The sequence below is a fragment of the Podarcis muralis genome, chromosome 12 (genome assembly GCF_964188315.1).
Source record: "Podarcis muralis chromosome 12, rPodMur119.hap1.1, whole genome shotgun sequence".
NCBI lineage: Eukaryota > Metazoa > Chordata > Lepidosauria > Squamata > Lacertidae > Podarcis > Podarcis muralis.
In genome coordinates, this window is record NC_135666.1 from 9,427,709 (window position 1) to 9,455,025 (window position 27,317).

Sequence of the window (27,317 nt, forward strand, 5' to 3'; positions counted from 1 at the left end):
ATCGTTGGTATCTCACTCCCACCAAGTAGTAAAACTTGTTGGAAATGCAAGGACTTCTATCACATGTGGTGGTCATGCAATAAAATAAGAGAGTTTTGGGAATCGGTTTATAATGAGTTAAAAAAGATAGAATCATAGAATAGAATAGAATAGAATAGAATAGAATAGAATAGAATAGAATAGAATAGAATCATAGAGTTGGAAAAGACCACAAGGGCCATCGAGTCCAACCCCCTGCCAAGCAGGAAACACCATCAGAGCACTCCTGACATATGGCTGTCAAGCCTCTGCTTAAAGACCTCCAAAGAAGGAGACTCCACCACACTCCTTGGCAGCAAATTCCACTGTCGAACAGCTCTTACTGTCAGGAAGTTCTTCCTAATGTTTAGGTGGAATCTTCTTTCTTGTAGTTTGGATCCATTGCTCCGTGTCCGCTTCTCTGGAGCAGCAGAAAACAACCTTTCTCCCTCCTCTATGTGACATCCTTTTATATATTTGAACATGGCTATCATATCACCCCTTAACCTCCTCTTCTCCAGGCTAAACATGCCCAGCTCCCTTAGCCGTTCCTCATAAGGCATCGTTTCCAGACCTTTGACCATTTTGGTTGCCCTCCTCTGGACACGTTCCAGTTTGTCAGTGTCCTTCTTGAACTGTGGTGCCCAGAACTGGACACAGTACTCCAGGTAAGGTCTGACCAGAGCAGAATACAGTGGCACACTGTAGATGCAGTAGATGTTTAAGTCTAGTTTTCCCCAAAAGCTGGAAGAATTCTTGCTAGGTTTGGTGGGAGAAGATGTTAAGAAGATAGATCAAAGACTATATCTGTATGCAACAACAGCAGCTAGAGTTTTGATAGCCCAAAAGTGGAAGCTACAGGAGATGCTGACAATAAGAGAATGGCAGATAAAGCTGGTCGAATACGCTGAGATGGCTAAATTGACACACAGAATTCGCAATCAGGAGGAGACAAAGTACCAAAAAGAATGGAGTAAATTTATGGTTTATATAAGTGAGAACTGTACAAATATGAAAACGTTGGCAGGATTGAAGTAAATCTTATGTCATGGTGTCATTTTTAATTAAAGAAACTGAATTATAGATTGGAATAGGAAAACTGGTGGAAGGGAAGGACGGAAGTCAACGGCTCTATGGAGCATAAAGTAGGATATATGTAATAAGATGTGATGCTTGTGTTGGTTGGTGTTCTTAAATCTCAAAAATCATTTATATATAAAAAAAGAAATCACACAAGCGAGCTTGAGCAATACAGTGGTGCCTTGCAAGACGAAATTAATTCGTTCCGCGAGTTTTGTCGTCTTGCGATTTTTTTCGTCTTGCGAAGCACGGTGTCGGGAAAGTTTTGGAAAAGCTTCAAAAATCACCAAAGTCTTCAAAAACCTCAAAAAAGGCTACCACACCGCGTGCTATGAGTTGCTCCTCGAAGTCAAGTCGCAACTGTATTAACGGTGTTAAGAAAAAGGAAACAAACTTGCAAGACGTTTCCGTCTTGCGAAGCAAGCCCATAGGGAAAATCGTCTTGCGAAGCAGCTCAAAAAACAAAAAACCCTTTCGTCTAGCGAGTTTTTTGTCTTGTGAGGCATTCGTCTTGCGAGTTACCACTGTATTTGCTATCCTTTTGTTAGTCTGCTAATGTAAATTATTGTGTTTTTTTCCTGCATTCTTTATTATGTTTCCCTACAAGTGAAATAAAATTTATTAAGTAGGTTTCAGCTACAGTGGACAGGGACACGGATGATGTATTTCACAGAAGCCGAACTGCAGCAGAACAGAAACAGAGCTGACCGTGACCCATCCAGGATGGAACGGAAACCGTTGCCTCCTGATATCCCTAGCTGTGGTTCGTGGGGCCATTCTGGTTGGGGCTGATGGGAGTTGTAGTCCAAAACACCTGGAGAGCACCAAGTTTGGGAAGGCTGCCGTTGAAGAATCCAGGGCTCCTCAGCACAGTTTGGAAAACCCTTGCCTCATAATAACTCTCTGATTAAACCCAAAGCAGCGACAGCGGCCTTTAATAACCGATGCTCTGGAACTTAGGCTCAGTACTGATACAACACTGAAAAATTAAGAACATTAAGAAGAGCCTTCTGGAATTCAGAACCATTACTACCTCTGACCATGAAGGCATTGTGGTCAGTAACCACTGATAGCTGTACCTTCCATAAATTTCTCCAATCCTCCATCCTAGTTGGTGGGAGTGATTTCCGCAGTTTAACAAAGCACTGCAAGAAGAAATGCTTTCTTTTGTCTATTCTTCCACCATTCTGCTTCAACGGACATCATAAGAGGGAGGGGCAGAGACTTTTTTCCTATGCACCTTCTCCTCGCCATGGCCAATTTTATCAACTTCTGTCACGTCACCTCTGACTTGCCTTTTCTCTAAATTAAAAAGTCCCGAACGCCTTTCCTTTTTGTCCAGCTCCACAATTCCCGTTGTCCAGAACTGCACACATTTCACCCAACATCCGCAGCAAACCCGAAAGTAACCAGTGGGTTTGCCGCTGATTGCGCATGCGCAGGAGCGGCAATCACCATGGGCACATGCGCACAAGCGCCACCTGTGCACAATGGCACCTCTTCCAGAAACCCATTTCGACCTCCAGACTCCCCCCCACCCCCTCCATGGGTCCTATTGTCAACATTTACAACTGCATATTATTCTATAATCTCTATTTTATATCAATCCATATTGTCCATAATATTTGTTGCATTACAAGTGAGATTAAAATCCTGCTAATGTTTCCCTCTGCTTGCAGTGGTCTCCTAGGTAAATTATAATTTTTTCCCATTCTTTTTTAAAGTTTTTCTCCTTGATTCCTGAGTTTTCCAGTCAGCTTTGCCATTTCGGCGTAGTCTATCAGCTTAGCTTTCCATTCCTCTCTGGTAGGGACTCTTTCTTCTTTCCATCCCTGGGCTAGTAGCATCCATGAGGCTGTTGTCACGCACATAAAAAGTCTTTTCTGCTCCTTTGGAACGTCTGTACCTATAATTCCTAATAGAAAAGCTTCTGGTATTTTAACAAAAGTTATTTTAAACATTTTTTTTTCATTTCATTATATATCATCTCCAAGAAAGCTTTCATTATCTTACACTACCACCACATGTGATAAAAGGTACCTTCTTTTTCTTTACATTTCCAGCAGGTGTTTGTACTTGTTCTATACATTTTTGCTAACTTAAAAGTCCAGTCGCAGACGACTCTAAGGTTGCAGCGCTCATCTCGCTCTATAGGCCGAGGGAGCCAGTGTATAGCTTCCGGGTCATGTGGCCAGCATGACTAAGCCACTTCTGGCGAACCAGAGCAGCACACAGAAACGCCGTTTACCTTCCCGCCAGAGCGGTACCTATTTATTTACTTGCACTTTGACGTACTTTCAAACTGCTAGGTTGGCAGGAGCAGGGACCGAGCAATGGGAGCTCACCCTGTCGCAGGGATTTGAACCGCCGACCTTCTGATTGGCAAGCCCTAGGCTCTGTGGTTTAGACCACAGTGCCACCCGCATCCCTTTTTGCTAACTTACTAGGAGTCAAATACCACCGGTACATCATTTTCATATAATTTTCTTTCAGCATACATGCCGTAAATTTCAAATCTGTCTCATTCCCTCACTTTGGAGAGGTCCTTTCAGAGCTCTTCACAATCCCTTTTTGCTTATGAGGGAATGCTGGTGGGTTGGCCCCAGTCCTCCTGCCTTTGGGGGAGGACTTAGAAACATTTAAAAGGTAAAGGTACCCCTGACCATTAGGTCCCGTTGCGGACAGCTCTGGGGTTGCGTGCTCATCTCGCTTTACAGACCAAGGGAGCCGGCGTTTGTCTGCAGACAGCTTCCAGGTCATGTGGCCAGCATGACTAAGCCACTTCTGGCAAACCAGAGCAGCGCACAGAAACACCGTTTACCTTCCCGCCAGAGCAGTACCTATTTATCTACTTGCACTTTGACGTGCTTTCGAACTGCTAGGTTGGCAGGAGTATGACTTAGCATTCGTTGGGGTGTGAAGGGGTAACATAAGATGCCATTTTGATGTCTCAACATTCTTCCTGCTGACATTACACATTACACAGGGATCATATGATGTAGCACATGTGCACTTAAGTGGATATGAAAATGTTCCCTGCGTACACTAAGGGCCTAATCCTCCTCTCTTTACCTCATGCCAAGTCACCTCGCTGAGGAACTCAGGTGAATAACTTTCTGAAAAATCAGAGGACCTGTAGCGTCGGTGACTCGGTCAGCAATTACTTAACTTTAACGGGAAAAGTACTCGCTGATGTAACCTCAGCCCTTTCCTTTTTTTAACATAACGCTTTGTACTGCTGGAGGCTGATCTCCAGTATATTCTTAAAGGCTGCCCACAGGTGTGGGTTTGGGCTTTCATTATTATGTTTTTCCTCAGAGGGGTGAGATCTGCTCACATCACATTCCCTGTTCAAGAACACAAACTGGATTATGAATTATTGTGGGTTGTCGACCCTCCCTGCATGTTTCAGAGACACTACAGTGGTACCCCGGGTTACAAACACTTTGGGTTACAAACGCTTCAGGTTACAGACTCCGCAAACCAAGAAATAGTACCTCAGGTTAAGAACTTTACCTCAGGATGAGAACAGAAATTGCGTGGCGGCGGCAGCGGAAGGCCCCATTAGCTAAAGTGGTACCTCAGGTTAAGAACGGTTTCAGGTTAAGAACGGACCTCCGGAACAAATTAAATTCTTAACTCGAGGTACCACTGTACATTGTTTTTCAAGCGTTTCTGATTATGTTTTTCCAGTGTGGTAGATTAGGGTTGCCACATTTTAAAAAGTTGAGTTTTTCTTGGCAAAGTTGTTGAGCTTTTTTCTTGGGGGGGGGGGGAATTGTTGAGTTTCTTTTTGCAAAATCTCCCCCCCCCCCCAAAAAAAAGAGAGAAGTTTTTGAGCTAACTTTTAGGAAATTTGCCAAAAAAAAAAAAAACCCCAACACTTCCGAAATGGCTTGCCATGGGATTTCCTGGACATTTTTCACAATTTTTGGAAATTCAGCCTGGACATATGGCAGCCCTATGATAGATAGATAGACAGATGATAGACAGACAGACATGCTTTTTATAACAATTATAAGGGGGCAGGAGGTGAATCCGTGACACAAAGCCCGGTCAATCCGCCCCATGCAAATCTGGCCTCTGCTACAAATGGGTGGAAACAGGTTTGCCGTGAACTCTACCCAAAAGAGAAGACTGAAATAAGGAGGGCACTTTCCTTCGCCAGACTCCTTGCCAAAACAGGGTAGCAATGCAGTTGCTCTGTGTGCAGAAGTCCCCCCTAATGGAGGAGAGCAAGGAAAGGAGTCTAAGCAAAAACAGGAGGAGAGGGGGAGAAAAGAGATGTGGGAAAGGCTGGACGTGAAGGGTGGCAAAAATGGGGAAGCAAATATGGGGTGGAAGTGAAACAGGGGGAGTAAACAGGCTGCGGCCGTTTCCTGTTTCTAAAAGAAGAAGAAAATTGTGCCTAGAGCAGGGGTGACCAATGTGGGGCCTTTGGATGCCTGTGGGTCTGCCAGTCCTTCCTATGGCATCCATTAAAGGCCTCGGAAGATGTTCCCCTCAAAAATCCAGTGCGGGAAGGGACACGGCTTGCTCTTCTTCCTCAGTCCCTGTTTGCGCTGGATCAGCCTTTCTCCTACGTTGAACTTGCCCCCTTAGAATCATAGAATCATAGAGTTGGAATAGACCACAAGGGCCATCGAGTCCAACCCCCTGCCAAGCAGGAAACACCATCAGAGCACTCCTGACATATGGTTGTCAAGCCTCTGCTTAAAGACCTCCAAAGACGGAGACTCCACCACACTCCTTGGCAGGAAATTCCACTGTCGAACAGCTCTTACTGTCAGGAAGTTCTTCCTAATGTTTAGGTGGAATCTTCTTTCTTGTGGTTTGGATCCATCGCTCCGTGTCCGCTTCTCTGGAGCAGCAGAAAACAACATTTCTCCCTCCTCTATATGACATCCTTTTATATATTTGAACATGGCTATCATATCACCCCTTAACCTCCTCTTCTCCAGGCTAAACATGCCCAGCTCCCTTAGCCGTTCCTCATAAGGCATCGTTTCCAGGCCTTTGACGTTCCAGTTTGTCAGTGTCCTTCTTGAACTGTGGTGCCCAGAACTGGACACAGTACTCCAGGTGAGGTCTGACCAGAGCAGAATACAGTGGCACTATTACTTCCCTTGATCTAGATGCTATACTCCTATTGATGCAGCCCAGAATTGCATTGGCTTTTTTAGCTGCCGCGTCACACTGTTGGCTCATGTCAAGTTTGTGGTCAACCAAGACTCCTAGATCCTTTTCACATGTACTGCTCTCAAGCCAGGTGTCACCCATCTTGTATTTGTGCCTCTCATTTTTTTTGCCCAAGTGCAATACTTTGAACCTGCCCGCATCCACCACCACCCCCTCCATACGAGAGAGCTGCATATTCCTGCATTGCAAGGGGGTTGGGCTGGATGATCCTCAGGGACCCCCTCCCTTCCAACTCGATGATTCTGTGGTTCTAAACAGAAAGAAGGCAAAAAGCCTCTCTCTGTGAGTGAGCGGAAGCAGGGGCCGTTTTCCCATTTGTCCAGCTGCTGACAGGAGAAGGGAAAGGCTTTCCCACACAATTTTGTAGTCCTCTGTCAGGATCATAGCTGTCAACGTTTCCCTTTTTTTAAAGGGAAATTCCCTTATTTCGAATAGGATTCCTCGCAAGAAAAGGGAAAAGTTGACAGCTATGATCATCTGCTTCTGAGCTGCGACCTCCCTCAAACCTCTGTTGTAAATCTATACTGTCTTCTTCCTGCTCCCTGGAAGGGTCAGGATGGGGGACGGCGGTCACACTACGCCAGTGTGGTGTAGTGGTTAAGAGCGGTGGACTTGTAATCTGGTGAACCGGGTTCGCTTCCCCGCTCCTCCACATGCAGCTGCTGGGTGACCTTGGGCTAGTCACACTTCTCTGACATCTCTCAGAGACGTTGTTGTGGGGGAGGAAGGGAAAAGGAGATTGTTAGCCTCTTAGGGTAGTGATAAAGCGGGATATCAAATCCAAACTCCTTCTCCTCCTCCTCTTCTTCTTCTTCTTCTTCTTCTTCTTCTTCTTCTTCTTCTTCTTCTTCTCTGCTCAGTCCCTGAAATCCTGTCTCTTTAAGCCGGGGCAGCTGTTTTGTGGTGTGACACATCCCAGAAGCAATCATGTTGTGCCCCATGGCAGCCATTTTGCGACTGGCGCCCACAGCACTTTCTCAAAATTCCAAATGCACCCATTGTCCCAAAAACGTGCCCGTTGGTCACCTCCAGCGTACAGGATTGCAGCCGTATGGATCTGACTGTATTCCCAGATGACCTGTTTACTGAGCACTCATCTAATCTTGCAGGGAGGTTACATATATGACGCCTGCTGTTTATTGAGCATTCATTCTTACTTACTTGCGGGGAGAATATAAGATGCTGCATACAGCACTTGTTATGTCACTTTTGCCAGTGCGTTTTCGCACTGATCAACGATAATTGTTGGCCTCCTTTGTAATGTTTTATTTTGAAATCTTTAAGATAATATTTTAGTTTTCTGTTGTGTTGCTTTGACTGTATGCTCTGTATATTTGACTTTCTTCAGATTGTTTGATTTATGTTTTATTGATTTAATACGCTGTAAACCGCTTTGAGATTTTTCTTAAAAATATAAAGCGGTATAGAAATTTTTAAAATAAAATAAATAAATAAAGAAGAAGACCTTAATTCTGCACTGCATGAAGAACTGTTTTCTTTCATCTGTCCTGAATGTCCCAACATTCTGCTTTACTGAATGTCCGTGATTTCTAGGGTTGTACACTACTACCATCCCTTTCCCCAACTCACCTTTTCTCTAAACTATGATGTCCCAAATGCTGCAAGCCTTCTTCACAGGAGTGTCATTCTGCAAAGTCTGGGTTGTTTTTGGAAGCAGGTTTGTTGCACCAAATGCACTTCAACTGCACAACCTGAATTTGCTTCAATGAGACTAAATCCCACCTGAAAAATAGCAGTCTATGATAGCTGTGTTCCCCCAACTGAATGCCCCTGCTGATAGCAATTTGAGTGATAATCCTAGGAAGCAACACAACCGGGTTAGAGTTATGATCCTTCTGCGATTCGCTTGTTTCACCCGTCGCCCTTGCTTCGTAATCTAAATGTTCCACCTTGTGGAAGTGTTAGGAATCAGCAAGGCAGATCTGCAGTCGTTGCTTTAGCTCTGTGCCAATGTGCTTTTAACGCAAGCTGAGAGTTTGAGGCAGGGTTGCCTCAACTCATCCATTTCTTTCGCCTTCTACCCCTACCCCCACCCCCAATAGCTTGTGACACATCCAGTTAAAGCACAATTGAAAACAACAGCACATTCAGCTTTGATCTGAATGTTGGAGCATAGCAAGCTACCTTAAACTAAAAGGTAAAGGTAAAGGGACCCCTGACCATTAGGCCCAGTCGTGGCCGACTCTGAGGTTGCGGTGCTCATCTCGCTTTACTGGCTGAAGGAGCCGGCGTTCAGCTTCTGGGTCATGTGGCCAGCAGAACTAAGCCGCTTCTGGCGAACCAGAGCAGTGCACGGAAACGCCGTTTACCTTCCCGCCAGAGCGGTACCTATTTATCTACTTGCACTTTGACGTGCTTTCGAACTGCTAGGTTGGCAGGAGCTGGGACCGAGCAATGGGAGCTCACCCCGTCACGGGGATTCGAACTGCCAACCTTCTGATCAGCAAGTCCTAGGCTCTGTGGTTTAACCCACAGCGCCACCTGTGTCCCTCTACCTTAAACTAGGGTTGCCATATTTCAAAAAGTAAAAACCAAGACACCCTGAAAGTTACTGAGGTTTTTTTCAGAAGACTCCAACATGGTTTAGCTTTTTCTAGGAAAACCCAAAAGTTGTTGAGCTTTTTTTATGAAAACGCCAAATAAAAAACCATGATTTTTCAATTGACTTCTTAATATCCAGGACAAAGCGCCGTCTTTCAGAAATTCCCCCCAGACAGCAATTCCACTTTTGAAATCCCGGTAATATAAAGGAAGATCCGGACGTATGACAGCCCTACCATAAATTGAATCAGACCATTGCATACGCTGCAATCCCGTTGTTTTCTTGCACGAGCATGGCTGCCATTTTCGGTCCTACAATCTTGCACAATTTCGCACCGCAATTCCACCCCGAAAAAGTGCCTTTCCCAGGGGTGCAATCTTGCACATTTTTGGCTGACATGCTCTCATGCACACACACACCCCAATGTGGATCTTTGGAGCTCCGTGATCCTGCGTGGGTCACTGAGAGCACAATCGTGAAGACATGTTGGGGGTCTCCTATTCTCCTCAGAGAGCCACAATTCTAACAGCAGTTTATCAGATATATTGTAGTTCTGCGAGGGGATCTCAGCACTGTGAACAAACTACCACTCCCAGGATTCTTTGGGGGAAGCCATGGCTGTTTAAAGTGGTATCACTGTACAGTGGTACCTTGATTCTCGAATGGCTTAGTATGCTGCAAACCTGGAAGTCAGTGTTCCGGTTTGCGAACTTTTTTCGGAAGCCGAACGTGCTCCGTTTTGAGTGTTATGCTTCCGATTTCAGTGTTATGCTTCCAATTTGAGTGCTATTTATTTTGCATTTTTGTTTTTACGGCTTTTTGTGTGTGTGACTGTGTGGAACCCAGTTCAGCTCCTGATTGATTGTGTGACTGCAGCACATGGTTTATTGTTTTCATTTTATGGCTCAGTGGTCTCGTTAGATAGTAAAATTCATGTTCAAGTGCTGTTTTAGGGGTTGTTTTTAAAATTCTGGAATAGATTAATCCGTTTTGCATTACTTTCTTGGGGAAAGCGCGCCTTGGTTTTGGAACACTTTGGTTTTGGAACGGACTTCCGGGACGGATTAAGTTTGAGAACCAAGGTACCACTGTACTTTAAACATCTGGTGTGAATGCCGTCTTAGTCACACTGAGGCGTTGCAATAGGAAGGATAGAGGTTCTGGGCACCTTTCAATGGCCACCATGTTCGACAGTGGAACAGTCTCCTTCAGGAGGTGATGGACTCTCCTTCCCTGAGGTTTTTAAGCAGAGGTTGGATGGCCATCTGTCATGGATGCTTTGGCTGAGATTCTTGCATTGCAAGGGGTGGGACTAGATGACTCTCGAGGTCCCGTCCAACTCTACAATTCCATGATTCTATTTGTTGTTGTTGTTGTTTAGTCGTTTAGTCGTGTCCGACTCTTCGTGACCCCAAGGACCAGAGCACGCCAGGCACTCCTGTCTTTCACTGCCTCCCGCAGTTTGGTCAAACTCAGGCTGGTTACTTCGAGAACACTATCCAACCATCTGGTCCTCTGTCGTCCCCTTCTCCTTGTGCCCTCCATCTTTCCCAACATCAGGGTCTTTTCCAGGGAGTCTTCTCTTCTCATGAGGTGGCCAAAGTACTGGAGCCTCAGCTTCAGGATCTGTCCTTCCAGTGAGCACTCTGGGCTGATTTCCTTCAGAATGGAGAGGTTTGATCTTCTTGCAGTCCAGGGGGCGCTCAAGAGTCTCCTCCAGCACCATAATTCAAAAGCATCAATTCTTTGGCGATCAGCCTTCTTTATGGTCCAGCTCTCACTTCCATACATCACTACTGGGAAAACCATAGCTTGAACCATACAGACCTTTGTCGGCAAAGTGATGTCTCTGCTTTTTAAGATGCTGTCTAGGTTTGTCATCACTTTTCTCCCAAGAAGCAGGCGTCTTCTAATATCATGACTGCTGTCACCATCTGCAGTGACGTCTTTTAATTTCATGACTGCTGTCACCATCTGCAGTGATCATGATTCTATTATTCTGCCCTTAGTCCCACAGTTGGCATGAGAAGGACTCAGATTCCCATGATGCCCCTGTAGCCACACTTGGTAAGAGATCCTCAGCTTCTAAACTACCCAGACCCTTCCACACTGCCCTGTCAGCTTCAGCCAGAATGGGCAACGGACAAGAAGCATGGGAATTGTATTACTAACACCACCAGGAGGGACATGGCTTCTCCCTTCACCGGCCTACAGGAGTTGTTGCCATCCAGCAGATACGTTGAAACCTGGCCCGTCATAATGACAGACAATGTGTTAATGGGATAATAACAGCCATCATGGGATCAGAAGCATAGTTTTCATTGTGCGTGGCTGTTGCACATGAGAAAACAGGTCTTGAGAAGGAGGACAGGCAATGCATAATTTGAGGGGTGAATCACAGAGGACGGCTGCAGTTACTGGAGTTCTTTGGTGAAGGCCGAAAGCAAAAATGTGATTAGTCACACCCGAAGCTCCTTCTGGCACACATGCAGAATTGTGCTTGCTACAGCATCCCTGCCCAAATGAATTCGGCGCCTTGGCTATGTTATTTCAAATGCACTGCTTGCAATGTTTAGAAATACAGTGGTACCTCAGGTTAAGTACTTAATTCGTTCCGGAGGTCCGTTCTTAACCTGAAGTACCATTTTAGCTAATGGGGCCTCCGGCTGCTGCTGCGCCACCAGATCACGATTTCTGTTGTCATCCTGAAGCAAAGTTCTTAACCCGAGGTACTATTACTGGGTTAGGGGAGTCTGTAACCTGAAGCGTATGTAACCTGAAGCGTATGTAACCCAAGGTACCACTGTACTCTTGATTTGGGAAGCAACCCTGAGTGGCTTTTAAAACCCCAGGCAGATTGCTTATTGATAAGTTACCAGAATTAAATGCTGCCTGGATTTTAATTGGGAGAGTCTAACACGTGTTGTGATTAATTGGATATAACTGCAACAAATAACAAACAAAAATACAACCACTGTTACGCGACAACTTGAGCCCTGCTCCATTATCAAGGTATTCTCGCTTCCCATGAAATAAGCACTATGCCTCTAGGTACGTCCTCCTAGTGGTGCGGCGACAAAACTGCTAGCACATTTGCAAAGAGATCATAAATGTTATTACTATTTAGTAATATTCTAAGGTTGCCTATTTTAAAGTTATGTTTTATTATCACATTTTTGTATTGCCTTAGATTGTTATAAGATGTACATTTTTTGTTTCTTCAGCTTGTAAACCGCCTTGAGTATTGTAAGATAGAAAGACGGCATACAAATTAAAAATGATGATAAATTTGATGCCTCCAAATTCATAGATTGCTGAAAAACAACATCCAGAATAAATGCATTGTTATTAGGGGGAAGATTGCTTTGCACAAATGTGTCAGCTGGGCACAATCACATGTGAAGATGTGTGCATTAGGAAAAAATGTGCACTTTGATGTTGATGGATTTTCACAAGTTCAAAAAAGTACAAAGCATTGTGGAGAACTGAATTTAATGGCTGAAAAAATGGGAAGCAGAAAAATGAGAGAGTTGCAGATTCGCCCATATACTCTTCAATTCCTCTTCATAGTTATTTCCCCCCTTCCTGCTCTCCCTAAACTTCCGCCCGGGTTTCCCTCTCTCTCTTCCGCTCATGCCTGGAAAGTTTCTGGCTCGCAGATTTTCAAAGCTTTTCCCAGCCCCTCCGGGCCACCCTTCCCAGCTAAGTCTGTGTTTCCATATGAGGCTGCTCAGAGCAGGCTTGTTTCCTCCGAGGTCGCCGCCCTGACCTAAGGGGGGAAACGCGTCACTTTCCGATGAAAACAAAGAATCTGAACTCTTGGAGACGGGGAAGGGAAGGAGGAGAGAGACTGTGAAATCAGGAGGAGGCTGAGTCAAGCCATGTTGGCCTATAAATCTCCGCTTCAGAGATCATAAAAGAAATTCAAGTTCAGTGGCAGTGAAAAACGAATTGCGCCAAAAGCTGCAGCACGGAAAACAGGAGCGATGCGTCCTCGACGCAGAGGCGCATCTTGGGTTTTGGAACCCTTGTGTGTTTGCAAACTCGCTTGCAGGCTGATCCTAAGGCTGTTGACTCAGGAGGAAATCCCTCTGTGTCCCCGCAAATCGGGATTAAAACTTCAGTCCAGTGTGCGTTTTGGAAAGAGAAATGGGACCAAACTGCGTGTTGTGTTAATAGCTGTGCCACTTAAATAATGATAATAATAAAGGCGACCGGGACGCAATCCTTAACACAAAGTAGCCGAGGGAGGGGGAGACGCCTGATCCGGATCGGGACCCTGATGTGGGTTTAAGGGACGTTAACCCTTTCCCTCGTGCCAAAATAACCCACCCCATCCTGCACTGTCCGCTCAGAGGTGAAATCGGCTGGTAGTACAGTGGTGCCCCGCAAGACGAATGCCTCGCTAGACGAAAAACTCGCTAGACGAAAGGGTTTTCCATTTTTTGAGTCGTTCCGCAAGACGAATTTCCCTATGGGCTTGCTTCGCAAGACGAAACGTCTTGCGAGTTCTTGCGAGTTTGTTTCCTTTTTCTTAAAGCCGCTAAGCCGCTAAGCCGCTAAGCCGTTAATAGCCGCTTAGCCACTAAGAGCCGAGCTTCGCAAGATGAAAAAACCGCAAGACGAAGAGACTCGCGGAACAGATTAATTTCGTCTTGCGAGGCACCACTGTATGTTGATGGGCAAACAGCAAATTTGTCAGGGTTGTGTGCGAAATTGGGAGAAGGGGGAGAGGAAAACAAGTTTTAACAACTGCCCCGCCTCCTCTTTTTGCAGCACAGTCCGGATCCGGATTTGGCACACAAACACCACATTCCCCCCCCCACACACACACGTGGTTGGCTACCCCCCTTTCTTACCAAATAAATGCAAAGTCCTAATTGTGTGTTTCCAATAACATGTAAAACATGAAGTGCAGGTTGACTCTCAAAGAGCCATTGCAGGTATGTCTACTCAGAAGTAAGTCCTGGGTAACTGACTAAAGGGGACGCAGGTGGTGCTGTGGATTAAACCACAGAGCCTAGGACTTGCTGATCAGAAGGTTGGCAGTTCGAATCCCTGCGATGGGGTGAGCTCCCATTGTTCAGTCCCTGTTCCTGCCAACCTAGCAGTTCGAAAGCATGTCAAAGTGCTAGTAGATAAGTAGGTACCACTCTGGCGGGAAGGTAAACAGCGTTTCCGTGCGCTGCTCTGGTTCGCCATAAGCAGCTTAGTTATGCTGGCCATATGACCCGGAAGCTGTACGCCGGCTCCCTCGGCCAATAAAGCGAGATGAGCACCGCAACCCCAGAGTCAGCCACGACTGGACCTAATGGTCAGGGGTCCCTTTACCTTTACCTAACTGAGTATAGACTGCAGCCTTGAATTTGTTTGGAGGTTAGACTACTGATGGGCAGACTACTATTCTAAATATTGAAGCTGGTATGGAGGCGGCATGGTTGCCTATCTTGTTTGTTTGATTAAATTTTCATCCAACCTTTCCACCAAATGGTGCTGAAGCAGTAAAAGACAAAATAATCAGCAAGTTCAAGGCAGCTAAAACCGATAAAACAATTCACTGCGAAGGCAGAAACCAGTGTATTTCTAGCAGCCATAACAAGGCAGTTTATGAGGTCAAACGTCCTTCTGAATACAATCTAGCTACTGCTTTTGGACAAAAAGGTTGTGCAGGTTTTTGGCATTGTTTCAACACTTGCAAATCCTATTTGAGATAAGTTACCAGACGTCCCTAGGGACGCGGGTGGCGCTATGGGTTAAAGCCTCAGCGCTAAGGGCTTGCCGATCGAAAGGTCACCGGTTCGAATCCCCGCAGCGGGGTGCGCTCCCGTTGCTCGGTCCCAGTGCCTGCCAACCTAGCAGTTCGAAAGCACCCCCGGGTGCAAGTAGATAAATAGGGACCGCTTACCAGCGGGAAGGTAAACGGCGTTCCGTGTGCTGCGCTGGCTCGCCAGATGCAGCTTTGTCACGCTGGCCACGTGACCCGGAAGTGTCTCCGGACAGTGCTGGCCCCTGGCCTCTTGAGTGAGATGGGCGCACAACCCTAGAGTCTGTCAAGACTGGCCCGTACGGGCAGGGGTACCTTTACCTTTACCTTTACCAGACGTCCCTGTTTCCCAGGGACAGTCCCCGGATTTGCGATTAGGTCCCTGGACAAATTCCATCCCTGGAATGTCCCCGGATTTCATCTATTGTCCCCGGGAAACGCAGCAATGGCAGTCTCAGCAGCCCAGAGCATTTGGCTCTGGCTGGCTTCAGGAGCTGCTTGGAAGTCCCCATATGATGGTGGTGCAGGGGCTCTCAGATGCAGCTTCCGGCTGTAATCTGCAACTAAGCTGTGAAGGGAGGCTTCATGCTGCCTATCGGAGCAGCCTCCCAACTCCTACTTGTGTGCAAGCAGGAGGGGGGCAGGGATCTCTCAGCTGTGAAGGGAGCCTTCAAGCTGCCTGTCAGAGCTTGTGTGCAAGCAGGAGGGGGCAGGGATCCCTCATCTGGGAAGGGAGGCTTCCCATTGCCTAACTTCCCATTGCCCTTCCCATTGCACACAAGTAGGAATGGGATTGGAGCTGCTCCGATGGGAAGGGAGGCATTGCACTGCCCGAGCCTTGCTGCTGCCACCCAGTCCTCCTTCTCCACTTTCCATGCCTGACCCACCACACACCGCTTCCCCACCACCACCACCAAAGAACCAACACCTCAGGGGCTGCCCAGGCTCATGGAGAAAGGAGATAGAAACCTCGGAGGAAGGGGAAACGTGGCGGTTGAGGTCAAAGTGGCGGCCGCCCCTCTGCCACCGCCATCGCTGCAGCATCAACGTCCCGAACATGTATTTATTTATTTATTGAACGTGTCCCTGGATTCATTTTAAGAAATCTGGTAACCTTAATTTGAGCAGGTATGGAACACCTCAGTACAACCCTAAAATGTGTGTACACAAAGGGTAATATTAGTGACTCCTACTAATTATATTCTTCTTATGCTCCCAGCTAAAAGCGGAATTGCATCAGAGTTTCCACGCTATTGGTGGTGTTGTGCTTTTTGTGTGTGTGCATCCTGCTCTGTTCTTTCCATATCAGTGGGAGCGTCACCGTTGCTGTAGCTGGGGGAAGTCTAGTTCACTGAGGAAGTCATTTAAAAACAACAACCAAGTGATCCTTAATAAAAAATTTAAAAAATAAATTATTTAATTACAAACTATGCACTTATTCATTTAAAAGGTAAAGGTACCCCTGCCCGTACGGGCCAGTCGTGTCCAACTCTAGGGTTGTGCACCCATCTCACTCAAGAGGCCGGGGGCCAGCGCTGTCCGCAGACACTTCCGGGTCACGTGGCCAGCGTGACATCGCTGCTCTGGCGAGCCAGAGCTGCACACGGAAACGCTGTTTACCTTCCCGCCAGTAAGCGGTCCCTATTTATCTACTTGCACCCGGAGGTGCTTTCGAACTGCTAGGTTGGCAGGTGCTGGGACCGAGCAACGGGAGCGCACCCCGCCGCGGGGATTCGAACCGGTGACCTTTCGATCGGCAAGCCCTAGGCGCCGAGGCTTTTACCCACAGCGCCACCCTCGTCGGTTACTTATTCATTTAAGCGTACATAATTGGGAACATAGGAAGATGACGTTTACTGAATCAAACCATTGATTGCTCCATCAAGGTCAGTATTGTCTATTCTAGATGGTTTTAAAGGGTGTGTTTGTTTTTATTTGCTTATGACATCCTTCTGGACTCTCAAAGAAGCAACAAACTTATTTTACTCTCTCTCTCTGGAGGAAGTGGAAACATTGAAAGGAAGTTGGTGGGGAGACACACCTTCATTTTCGGAACAGTTTCATCTTCGGTGGTTCCGGCTGTAAGATCGTATCTCCACGCTGCTGAAAAACCATATGTATATATAACGATAGTTTTCATTGGACCAGCCTGTGTTGGTGTGAGAGAGAGAGGCCTGCAAGCTTCACAGGTCTCTAACAGTGATGTTGCTTGACATACAGTTCTGCAGAATCTGGAAGCCTGTGTGGGTTGTCCCAATGAAAGATATCCCTTTATCTATTTACTTAACCTCCTGCCCCTTTCGTGTGGGGTCTCCTGTCCCTTTTCAGCTATTACACAGTATGAAACTTGGGGGGGGGGGGAATCATTTCACTCAGAGCCGCAAAATCCGCACACAGCAAATTCCATTTTTGCAACTATTTAAGAATGAAACAACCTAACACTCCTCCATTCGTGTGTTGAAAGAATCTGATAATGTGCTTGGTGGTGCGTGTATTTTCTATCACTTCTTTTCAATCCTTCAGTACAAATTCTTTACATACAGTGGTACCTCGGGTTACATACACTTCAGGTTACATACGCTTCAGGTTACAGCCTCCGCTGTAGGGTGCTTCAGGTTAAGAACTTTGCTTCAGGATGAGAACAGAAATCGTGCTCCAGCAGCGCGGCGGCAGCGGGAGGCCCCATTAGCTAAAGTGGTGCTTCAGGTTAAGAACAGTTTCAGGTTAAGAACGGACCTCTGGAACGAATTAAGTACTTAACCCGAGGTACCACTGTACTTATAACTACATCCTCATATATTCAGCAGGCAGGAATGATTAGACTAAGGCTGCAATCCTATGCATGCTTCCCTGGGAGTAAGTCCCATGGAACTAAATGGGACTTACTTCCCAGTAGTACTGGACCATTATGAGAGCTAGGAGAATGACTAAGAATATGAGGCAGGAGAAGACCCCAGTTCAAATCCTACCACCCATAAACTCCCCAAGTGGTTTCAGAGAAGCCCCACTTTGCCAACCTCAGACAACACAGTTGCAAAATGGAGTCTATTATTATTATTATTATTATTATTATTATTATTATTATTATTATTTATACCCAGCCCATCTGACTGGGTTTCCCCACTCACTCTGGGCAGCTCCCAACAGAATATTATTAATAATAAAGCGATAAAACATCAAATATTTAAACTTCCCTAAACAGGACTGCCTACCTTATACAAGCCTACCTTACAGAAATGTTTTAAGGATCGCTTAAGCTGGTGTTTGCAAAGGCCGTAGAGTTCAGGGGTGGAATGCTACACAAATATTTAGTGTCCCCATTCTAATTTTAGACTGGACTTCTGGTCAATATGGTATTGAGGCAGCCAGCCAGTCGCAGAGCTCCCAGATAGCAGAGTTTTAATTTAGTCTTCATTGGGCTTAACTCGTTTTAAATCCATTGTTTTTTATGTGGAGGACAGATGGCTCTGGAGCTTCGGCACAAAATTGCAAAGAACTGGCCTTGAGTGGAGATGTTTTACCCGCCTCCTTTTACTGAATTTCAGCCTGCCTAGCCCTCAAGGAAAAAACCTGTTTTCTTGTACTTTGTAAAATACCATGCACGCTGATGACATAATAGCATGCGGTGTAAAAACAAAAGTAATTTACCTGAAGTGAAAAACAAGAGCAAGTATGGTGAATAACAAGTCTTAATGGAAGCCTTTTCTACTCCGTGGACTCAGCCTGCTCTGAGTAAGACTAATATTGGCTGTCAATTGGTGCCATTGCCAGTCAAAACTTTGAAAACACAAAATGAAAAACTTCACTTTAGCACTGAGAACGTCTTGGGAAGGGCTGTAGCTCAGTGCCAGAACATTTGCTCTGCATGCAGAAGGTCCCACATTCATCCCCCGGTGTCTGGGGAGGCAGGACCACAAAAGGCAACTTCGTATAGAAACACAGAATTGTAGCGTGCGAAGGGACCACAAGGGTCATCTAGTCCAACCCCCTGCAATGCAGGAATCTTTTGCCTAATGTGAGACTCGAACTCACAACCCTGAGATTAAGAGTCTCGTGCTCTACTGATTGTGCTGTTCTTACCCATTCCAAACAAATACAGATTTGCCTACAATCCATAAAATGCAATTTCAGATTTGGCTTTGTAAATAATGCTTTGATTGTGTTATCCCAGAAATTGTACTCTCCAATTAGTTGCTTTTTTAAAAAAAAGTAATAGCAATTAACCAACATTTGCAAAGTTGCGATGGTCCAAATCCCAAACAGCTCTCAGGTTTCGGTGAAACAGATACAATGAACCTGTATTAGTGCTAATTTTAGGTCTCCATTCATTACATGCCAAGATACTGTTGAGTACACAAAGAATAAAAACACTTCCCCTATGAATGAGGTTATACAGAGTTGGGGACTAAAAGAATGGCCGTGAGCCAGTGTACCAAACTGCAATCTAGCTTCACGAAATATCAGATGGTATTTCAATCCCGTAACAAAGAATTACTTTTTCTTTGACAAAAATGCAATTAAAAAGTGGCTGGTTTAAAAGAGTTTCAGCTGGAGCGGTCTCTTTTACTATCCTTAAATAAATATTTCTCCAAAGCAGAGCCACAAACGGGAACAAATAAAATATTCCGCTGGGATCAACTATTTTTCTTCCCGCAGCAAAAACACTGATCAATAAGTGGCGCGATGCCTGGGCAGAACATCGCACCCAGATCTGCCTTTGCCAACCTGGTGCCCTTAAAAGTGTTTTGGACCACAACGGCCATGCTGGTTGTGGACAGTCCAAAACATCTGGAGCGTGCCGCACTAGCAATGGCCGACTCAAAAATTCAGCGTGGCTGCGCATGGGGACTTTGCAAGCCCTTAAGCCAGAGGCAAGGGAGCATTTCTCAGCAGCATTCAACCGTACGCACGCCTGCCATAAATCACTGCAAGTCTCGACTCACCATGAGAGGCCAAGGGGCTGCCGTTGTGCTCCATTCTCTAGGAAAGTTCGCCGGAAAAGGCACTTCTGCAGCTGCGGCAGATGTGGTTGCCCAGATGTTGGGAGCAAGCCGAGCGGACCGGTTCCTGCAAATAATTCTGCAATCCAGGCACAGGCTTGTGAGAGGCTCCTCGTCTCTTCTGTCCAGCAACTCACTCTTTTTGCAGCACCATAGGTTTCTCAGAGCGCAGAGAAGGGTTCTCCGAAGGAGGAGTCCAGGCCACAACAGCGTGTCTCTCTTTTTCAGGCAAAGAAGGCCCTCCTCTGATACTGACGTCTCTGCTGGCAGCTGTGCAGGGGAAAGCAAACCGGGCCTCCGCCCAATTGCTCATCACAACCCTGTCATTTGGCAGCTGGAATGAAAGTCTCTGCTAGTTGGGCCTTTCAGTGTTGACAGGGATATTTAAAGGCCATGGGGCAGGGAGGGACAAAAAGGAGCGACACAGCAGAGAAGAGGGCCAAAGGGCAATGTTCCCAAACTGAGGGGGGGGCGGAGTCCCAAACTATATGCATGGGTGGAAAACTCTAAAAACAGTAACAGAATTGTTATCTCGCTTGCTTTTTTGGACAAGCAAGCAATTCCAAGATGTTCTATAGTCGATCGCCCTTCCCTATGAAAGACACGGGGTGCTATTTCCTATATATATATATAAATTTTTATTAGGTTTTTAACGTACCATTTTCAACAATAATGAAACGTACTTTTACATCTTATACAATTTTTTGACTTCCATCAATCCTGTCTGGAAATTTTCCAATCTAATCTAATTTCTTACTTTCCCCTATTACATTTAAATCTCGTCACTGATATCTCTATTCTTTATCTACTTTGTAATGTTTCATATATTTCTCCTTCCAAAACTTCTCGTAGTCCTACTTGTGTAATATGTTGATTACAATTGCTCTTCAGATAGTTTGACACCCCGGGGTGCTATTTCCAGCTGAGCCGTACCAGACCAGACTTGAAATCAATGCTGTCTTAGCTCTTAATTACTAAAGAGGTACAACATCTCTCCCTCACTGTATCTTCAAGCTGGTAAAAAGAAAAACTGACCAGCAAGCAGATTTTTGCCATGCAGCTGAGAAAAACTGTAGGAGCCCTGCCAGTAATAAGAAGACAGAAACCCAGAGCTTCAGAAATAGACATGAAACACACTCAGATTAGAGACTTGAAACTTCAAAGGTTTGAGGGTGTCTAAACAAGGACACAAAAATAATCCTGAATCTCAGCTTTGTAATTTTGGAGATTTGCAATGGAAGAGAGGGTGGGAATTCGAGAAGGCAGGCCACATTCCAAAGGTTGGCAGAATAGGATAATGTCGCAAGCCATCCATCAAAGCCATTATGTTAGCTCCCTCCCATCGCCCTCCTTGTTTTCCTCTTTGTGCAGAGAAAGCCAGTGAAAAATTGCAACATTTAAGAGTTTTCTTTGCAATTAGAGAAATGTTGCCAATCTTGTTCTTGAAGGGTGTGTGGAAGTTCACCCAGCAGGGAACATCTTTTGGGGAGGAATTTCCCCCAGGATCCTGAACAGTGACATTCCTTTGAGATGACGAAACAATGTGCTCCCTTGGGTTTTATTGGACCAATGGAATGGATGATTAAAAAGCAGTTTAGTGGGTGCGTCTGTGCATTAATCAGGACCGATTGCTTTTCAATAGTAAAATTGCAAGGTGGTTGTTGTTATATTAAGCCCACAACCAAATAACTGGCTGGATAGTGTAAAGTCCTAGCTTACTCAAACAAGGGAATCAGATTCTAGGGACCCCTGAGTACTGTATCTTATTCTCTGCAACACTATGTGCAAGCACAGGGAACTGAGGAGGTGGAGGCATGAATTTCCAGCTGCACAGCTGCTGAGTGATGAGCAATGCTTTATTGCATGGGTAGGCAAACTAAGGCCCCGGGGCCGGATCCAGCCCAATCGCCTTCTCAATCCGGCCCACGGGTCCGGAATCAGCATGTTTTTACATGAGCAGAATGTGCCCTTTTATTTAAAACGCATCTCTGGGTTATTTTGGGGGCATAGGAATTTGTTCATTTCCCCTCAAAAAATATTGTCTGCCCCCCCCCCCAAGATCTGAGGGACAGTGCTGAAAAAGTTTGCTGACCCCTGAATTGCAGCGGCAGCCCATGTTGCAATTGCACTGTTTATTTTTTAAAAAATGCATGGCACTGTTTCCTAAAACATATCAAAGCAATGTACAATGTGTGCGTACAATACAAGCTACAGATCACTGCCAACCATAACAGATTTTTCTTTTCTTTAATTGTTTGCATAAGCCTGGTGGCACAGAAAGGTTTCCAGCAAACATTTGTTGTTGTTTTTTGTTTTTTTAAAAAAAACACTTAAAAATTAATACAAAAACGCCTGCTGGATTTCCATCGGGAGAGCATGCCACAAGACATGACATTGAAAGTTCAGTTTTGTGTTGACCGTCACATCAGCTATGCCAACTTAGGGTACAACCAAAGAAGCTTCTGTGGATGATTTCAGTGATGGAACTGGCATTTAACAGCTCAGAGTAGTAGGCACAGGGATCAGATTTGTTTTGGATTGAGGACCTTGCACTTGCATTTAAAATTAAATCAAAATAAACAAAGGGCATGATCTCTGAGGGTTTTTTCCTACAATCAAGTGGTATATATATTTTATGAAATTTCACACACACACACACACACACACACACACACACCGATACATATAACTGCTACCAGATTTGCAAAGCTAAGCAAGGTCTGGTATGGTTTCAAACTGAATGTGGGACTGAGTGTTAACAATAATAATAATTATTAATATTATTATTATTAATTATATCCCGCCCTCCCCAGCTGAAACCGGGCTCAGAGCGGCTAACAACAGTAAAATAACACAGTTTACATAAAATCATAATCATTTAATTGAAATACATTCTAAAATCAATTCAGAGTCCAATTAATGGCAACCATTGGGCTAGAGTTCTATGAGGATTACAAAAGGTGTGTTGATATTCTTGTGTCGCAAGGGTTGGACTAGACCACCCTCAGGGTTCCCTTCCAATTCTTGGACTATATATCCTCCTTGTGTGCACTGAAAGGCTCATAGGGGCGGCTAATTCTTTCCCTTCTCGCCACCCACCCTCTGCTCCTCAGCCTAAAATTAAAATAAAAAGCGCACAGCCCCGTGCACATTCACCTAGGGGAGGAAGCCCCCTAGATCAGATCCGGGCTGAGTACTCATTGGAAAGCGCTGGGCTGAACCGTTTAAGATAAAACCGCGGAGGGCGGTGCAGCGGGGAGACGAAAGGCACTCTGCCCATGCTCAGAGGCACTCCCGCTGCAGAGGAACAAACGGGGACTCCGCGAGAGAACGTTGGGGAGCCTGCTCGGCCACGCCCCTCTCTGGGTGGGAGGGGGAGGAGGCAGAGGCGGAAGTGAGGCCGGAAGCCGCCGTTGCTAAGGGCCGAGGGAAGCGGGCCCTTAGCAACGGGGAGAAGCTTCGCCGGGCGGCGGCAGCGGGAGGCGCCATGGCTCGCCAGAGCCCCGAGCCCTCCATGGGCAGGCACAGGCCGGCCTCGGAGCTGACTCAGGTGAGCCTCCCGGAGTCGTGGGTTCGAGACCCCTCGTTGGGTCAGAAGTTTCCGCATTGCAGAGGGGCTCGGCTGGATGACCCTCGGGGGTCCCTTCCGAGCCCCTTCGACAAAACTCGCGCGTCATAGGCTAGAGCTTCTCTGGGCATGTGCAGAGAGCCCTTCATTCTCATATCTGAGGAGTTTGGGTTTTTTGAGGGCGGGGAGGAAGTTTCGACTGCGAGCGCTTGCATGGGAGGGAAAGGTGTGCAGAGGCTTCTCTGAGCATGTGCAGAGCGCTTTTCTTTCTCGCTCTCATCCACAGCGCCGCTGATGTTTGGGGGTTTTTTTGTTTTTTTATTAAGATTTTTTATTGATACAACAAGAAAAAAGAACAAAAAACACAAAGACCAAATTACACACAGGAATAACTATAGACACATAATTTTCTTAAACAATATAACATATATTGGCCTAAACACTAAAGACCCAACTTCCCGTCTATTCCATATTTCAATTTCATGATACTTATTGCCAAGACACACTTTTATCATAATTAAACTTATTCTTAATATATCTAATTTCGTATATCTACCTTACAGCTATTACTGAAGTTCCTGGTGTTTGGTTTTTGAAGGGAGCTTCGCATGCAATTCCGACTCCTTCTCTGAGCGCGTGCAGAGTGCCTTTCTTTCTCGCTCTTATCCACAGCATATCCAAAATTTGATTGATTTTGAGGGTGGAGTGGAAAACGTTCCTTATATGCATGTTTACTCGCCTGCATAGGCATGTGTTTAAAAGGTTGTGCCTGGACACACACACACATATACACAGACTAGAGCTTCTCTGAGGATGTGCAGAGTGCCTTTCCTTCCGTAACACATCCGAGATTTAATTTTGAGGGCGGGGAAGGGTTATCCCGTGTACTTTTTTATTCTGGTGTATTTGCAGGTGAAAAGCCTTGTGTAAACAAAAATGTATTCAATCTGAAAATCATTACTGACACCTGCTTTCCAGAGTAAAGAATGTTAGAGTACTTTTGGAGCTGTTTGGTTTGCAGCAGATTTTGATACGAAGCTTTATGTTGTTTTATGTATTGCATGTTGTTTTTTAAATTTTGTGCACTGCTTTGGATTTAAAAATAAAATAAAATGAAATGGTTTAAACATATACTGTACCTAAATAAACTTTTTCATTCCATCCAGCAATTTTTAAATTCCACATTGACCCTCCAAACAGTTGTTTTTAGCTGAATTTCAACTTTTAATGGAAGTTTGCTATACATCCCATTTATCAAGGTTATCATTGCAGACTGTGGTATTGTTTGGCCTTTGGGTTAACCTCTTCTGAGTCAGCTGATATTATGGTGATGAGATAAAGTCTTTAGTAATTATTTCCCCATTTTTGTTACATTTTATTTAAATGCCTAGTCCTCCTCACTCTGGGACCCTTCTGAGATATTCTCAAAATCACATCCAGTCTCCAAAGCTTTTTAAAAAAATCTTCATTTTCTTTCTCTGTAGGACATTTCCCATCTGCTGGCAAGTGTCTTTAAACATATGTATACTTCAGAGTTCATATCAGCGAGCACAGTCGAAAATATGATCAAATCTCGTGGTGGAGACAATTCCCACCATGAGCAGTTTGTGAAAGAGTTGCAAAAGGTAATCTCTCCATTCAGTCCTGTAGACTCAGTGCTATGATTTGAACCAGGAAAATGGGTTGTTTTGTGCCTGTTCAAAATGGAAGTATGTCGAAGAAATATATAAAGGTAAAGGGGCCCCTGACCATTAGGTCCATTCGTGACCGACTCTGGGGTTGCGACGCTCATCTCGCTTTATTGGCCGAGGGAGCCGGCGTACAGCTTCCGAGTCATGTGGCCAGCATGACTAAGCCACTTCTGGTGAACCAGAGCAGTGCACGGAAACGTCGTTTACCTTCCCGCCGGAGCGGTACCTATTTATCTACTTGCACTTTGACGTGTTTTCGAATTGCTAGGTTGGCAGGAGCAGGGACCGAGCAACAGGAGCTCACCCCGTCACGGGGATTCGAACCGCCGACCTTCTGATTGGCAAGTCCTAGGCTCTGTGGTTTAACTCACAGTGCCACCTGCGTCCATATATATATATATATATATATATATATATATATACCAATATTATTTATTACTTTCATCACACCTGACCTACCTTATCTTGTGAAGATAAAATGGAGGGGAATCATGTACTCCGACTGGAACTCCTTGGAAGGAAGGCTGGATATAAAAGTGATAAACAAAAGCCTCACTCAGCCACAAAGCAAGGCTCTTTCCCAGCCCTAGCTGGAGATGCCGGGGATTGAACCAGTGAATTCTGCAAGCAAAGATGCTTTGCCACTGAGCTATGGTGGCAGAATGGATCTTTAGCTGGCAGCAAAAACTCAGTACCTTGGAAGGAAACTCATATGCCAGGGTTGTAAATAGTACATATTTGAGTTTGCTCTGAGCAAAGGGCACTCACTGCCTCTTGAAATGGAGCTTCAGTCTATTCCTTTCATTTCATCTATTGAATTTCTATGCCACGAAGAGGCTTACAAACAATAAAGGACAATGTACTAGGACATCACAGCATAAATCATAAGGAATACCGTATTTTTCTCTCTATTACACTCAGATTTTTTCTCCTAAAAAGGAAGGGGAAATGTCTGTGCGTGTTATTGAGCGAATGTGGGGGGGGGGTCCCTGGAGCCGATTAGGGGAGTGCAGGAACAAAAATCAGCAAAAATCAAATCATGCGTTGCGTCGGAGAGGGAAACCTGAAAAGAGGAAGTTGCTGCTTTCCTGCATTCTGCCTCAGGGTCTTACTGCCCACTCGCTTGTGTTTCATTGCTGTGTTTGCTCAAACGGAACAAAGAGCAGGCAAATCCCCTCCCCTCCAGACAAGCAGAGGGGAAAGCAGAGGTCTTTCCTTCTAATTCCTCTCCGTGCTCCTCGCAGGCAGCCAGAAAACATGCAGGAGAGAGAGAGCTGGCTTCGGTTTGGGGAAACTTTTGCCTTTCTTTCCTCCCTCCCGTTAAATCCCTCTCCTGCATTCTTAGCCAGCTGCTTCTCTGCACACCCCTCTCATGCTCCTTTTCCCTTCTGTGTTTTTCCTTCACTCCCCACTTAAAATGTAGTTACAAAGCATGGATCCACATGGATCCTCAGGATCTTTGCATTGGGCCACCCCAAATTCACCATCAGATCACATAGCAGCCTGCCCCCCTAAAATCACACACCCACTGTTGCCTGGGGCTGCAATGGTGCAAAAACGTGGTTAAAAAGCATGGATCCACATGGATCCTCAGGATCTTTGGATTGGGCCACCCCAAATTCACCATCAGATCACATAGCAGCCTGCCCCCCAAAAATCACACACCCACTGTTGCCTGGGGCTGCAATGGTGCAAAAATGTGGTTAAAAAGCATGGATCCACATGGATCCTCAGGATCTTTGCATTGAGCTACCCCAAATTCACCATCAGATCACATAGCAGCCTGCCCCCCAAAAATCACACACCCACTGTTGCCTGGGGCTGCAATGGTGCAAAAATGTGGTTAAAAAGCATGGATCCACATGGATCCTCAGGATCTTTGCATTGAGCTACCCCAAATTCACCATCAGATCACATGTCTGTGGCCACAGCATGAAGCACAAAAATGATACATCCACTGTTTCATTCAGAATGTTTTTTGCCTTGTTTTCCTCCTCTAAAAACGATGTGCGTGTTATGGTCAGGTGCGTGTTATAGAGCGAAAAATACGGTAATTAACAAATCGCCAGTAAAACAACCACCTTCTATAAAACACTATTAACAAAACAGCTTAAAAAATAAGCTAAACAGCGCAGCTACGACAAAAGTCACATCCACAAAGTGTTACAGCACTCATAATCCACAAAAACAATACAGTGGTATCTCCGTTTACAAACGCCTCTGGTTACGCATGCTTCGGGTTACGAACTCCACTAACCCAGAAGTAGCTGCTCCTGGTTGCGAACTTTGCCCCGGGATGCAAACAGAAATCGCACGCTGAGGCCCCATGAGTGAAAGCGCGCCTCAGGATAAGAATGGTTTCAGCTTAAGAACGGACCTCTGGAATGAATTAAGTTTGTAACCAGAGGTACTACTGTATTAACATCATTAACAA

The 27,317-nt window shown here is 45.5% G+C and overlaps 2 protein-coding genes across 4 annotated transcripts in view; one reads left to right on the forward strand and one right to left on the reverse strand.

Moving 5' to 3' along the window:
* The window catches only part of PLCD1 (phospholipase C delta 1), a 71,211-nt gene extending 51,240 nt beyond the window's left edge, over nucleotides 1–19,971 (reverse strand). Inside the window, exon 1 of the mRNA XM_028750701.2 lies at nucleotides 19,568–19,971. Coding sequence (XP_028606534.2) covers nucleotides 19,568–19,601 — 34 coding nt within the window. The 5' untranslated portion in view covers nucleotides 19,602–19,971. The remainder of the gene's footprint in view (nucleotides 1–19,567) is intronic.
* A 2,848-nt stretch (nucleotides 19,972–22,819) lies between these two features.
* DLEC1 (DLEC1 cilia and flagella associated protein) overlaps nucleotides 22,820–27,317 on the forward strand; it is a 53,849-nt gene continuing 49,351 nt past the window's right edge. For 2 of the 3 annotated variants that reach the window (XM_028749620.2, XM_028749621.2), the window contains exons 1-2: nucleotides 23,039–23,174; nucleotides 24,677–24,817. In XM_028749620.2, the coding sequence (XP_028605453.2) occupies nucleotides 23,112–23,174; nucleotides 24,677–24,817 (204 nt within the window). In that variant the 5' untranslated portion in view covers nucleotides 23,039–23,111. Of the gene's footprint in view, nucleotides 23,175–24,676; nucleotides 24,818–27,317 lie in introns of all 3 variants that reach the window. The other variant, XM_028749623.2, reaches the window with a different exon arrangement.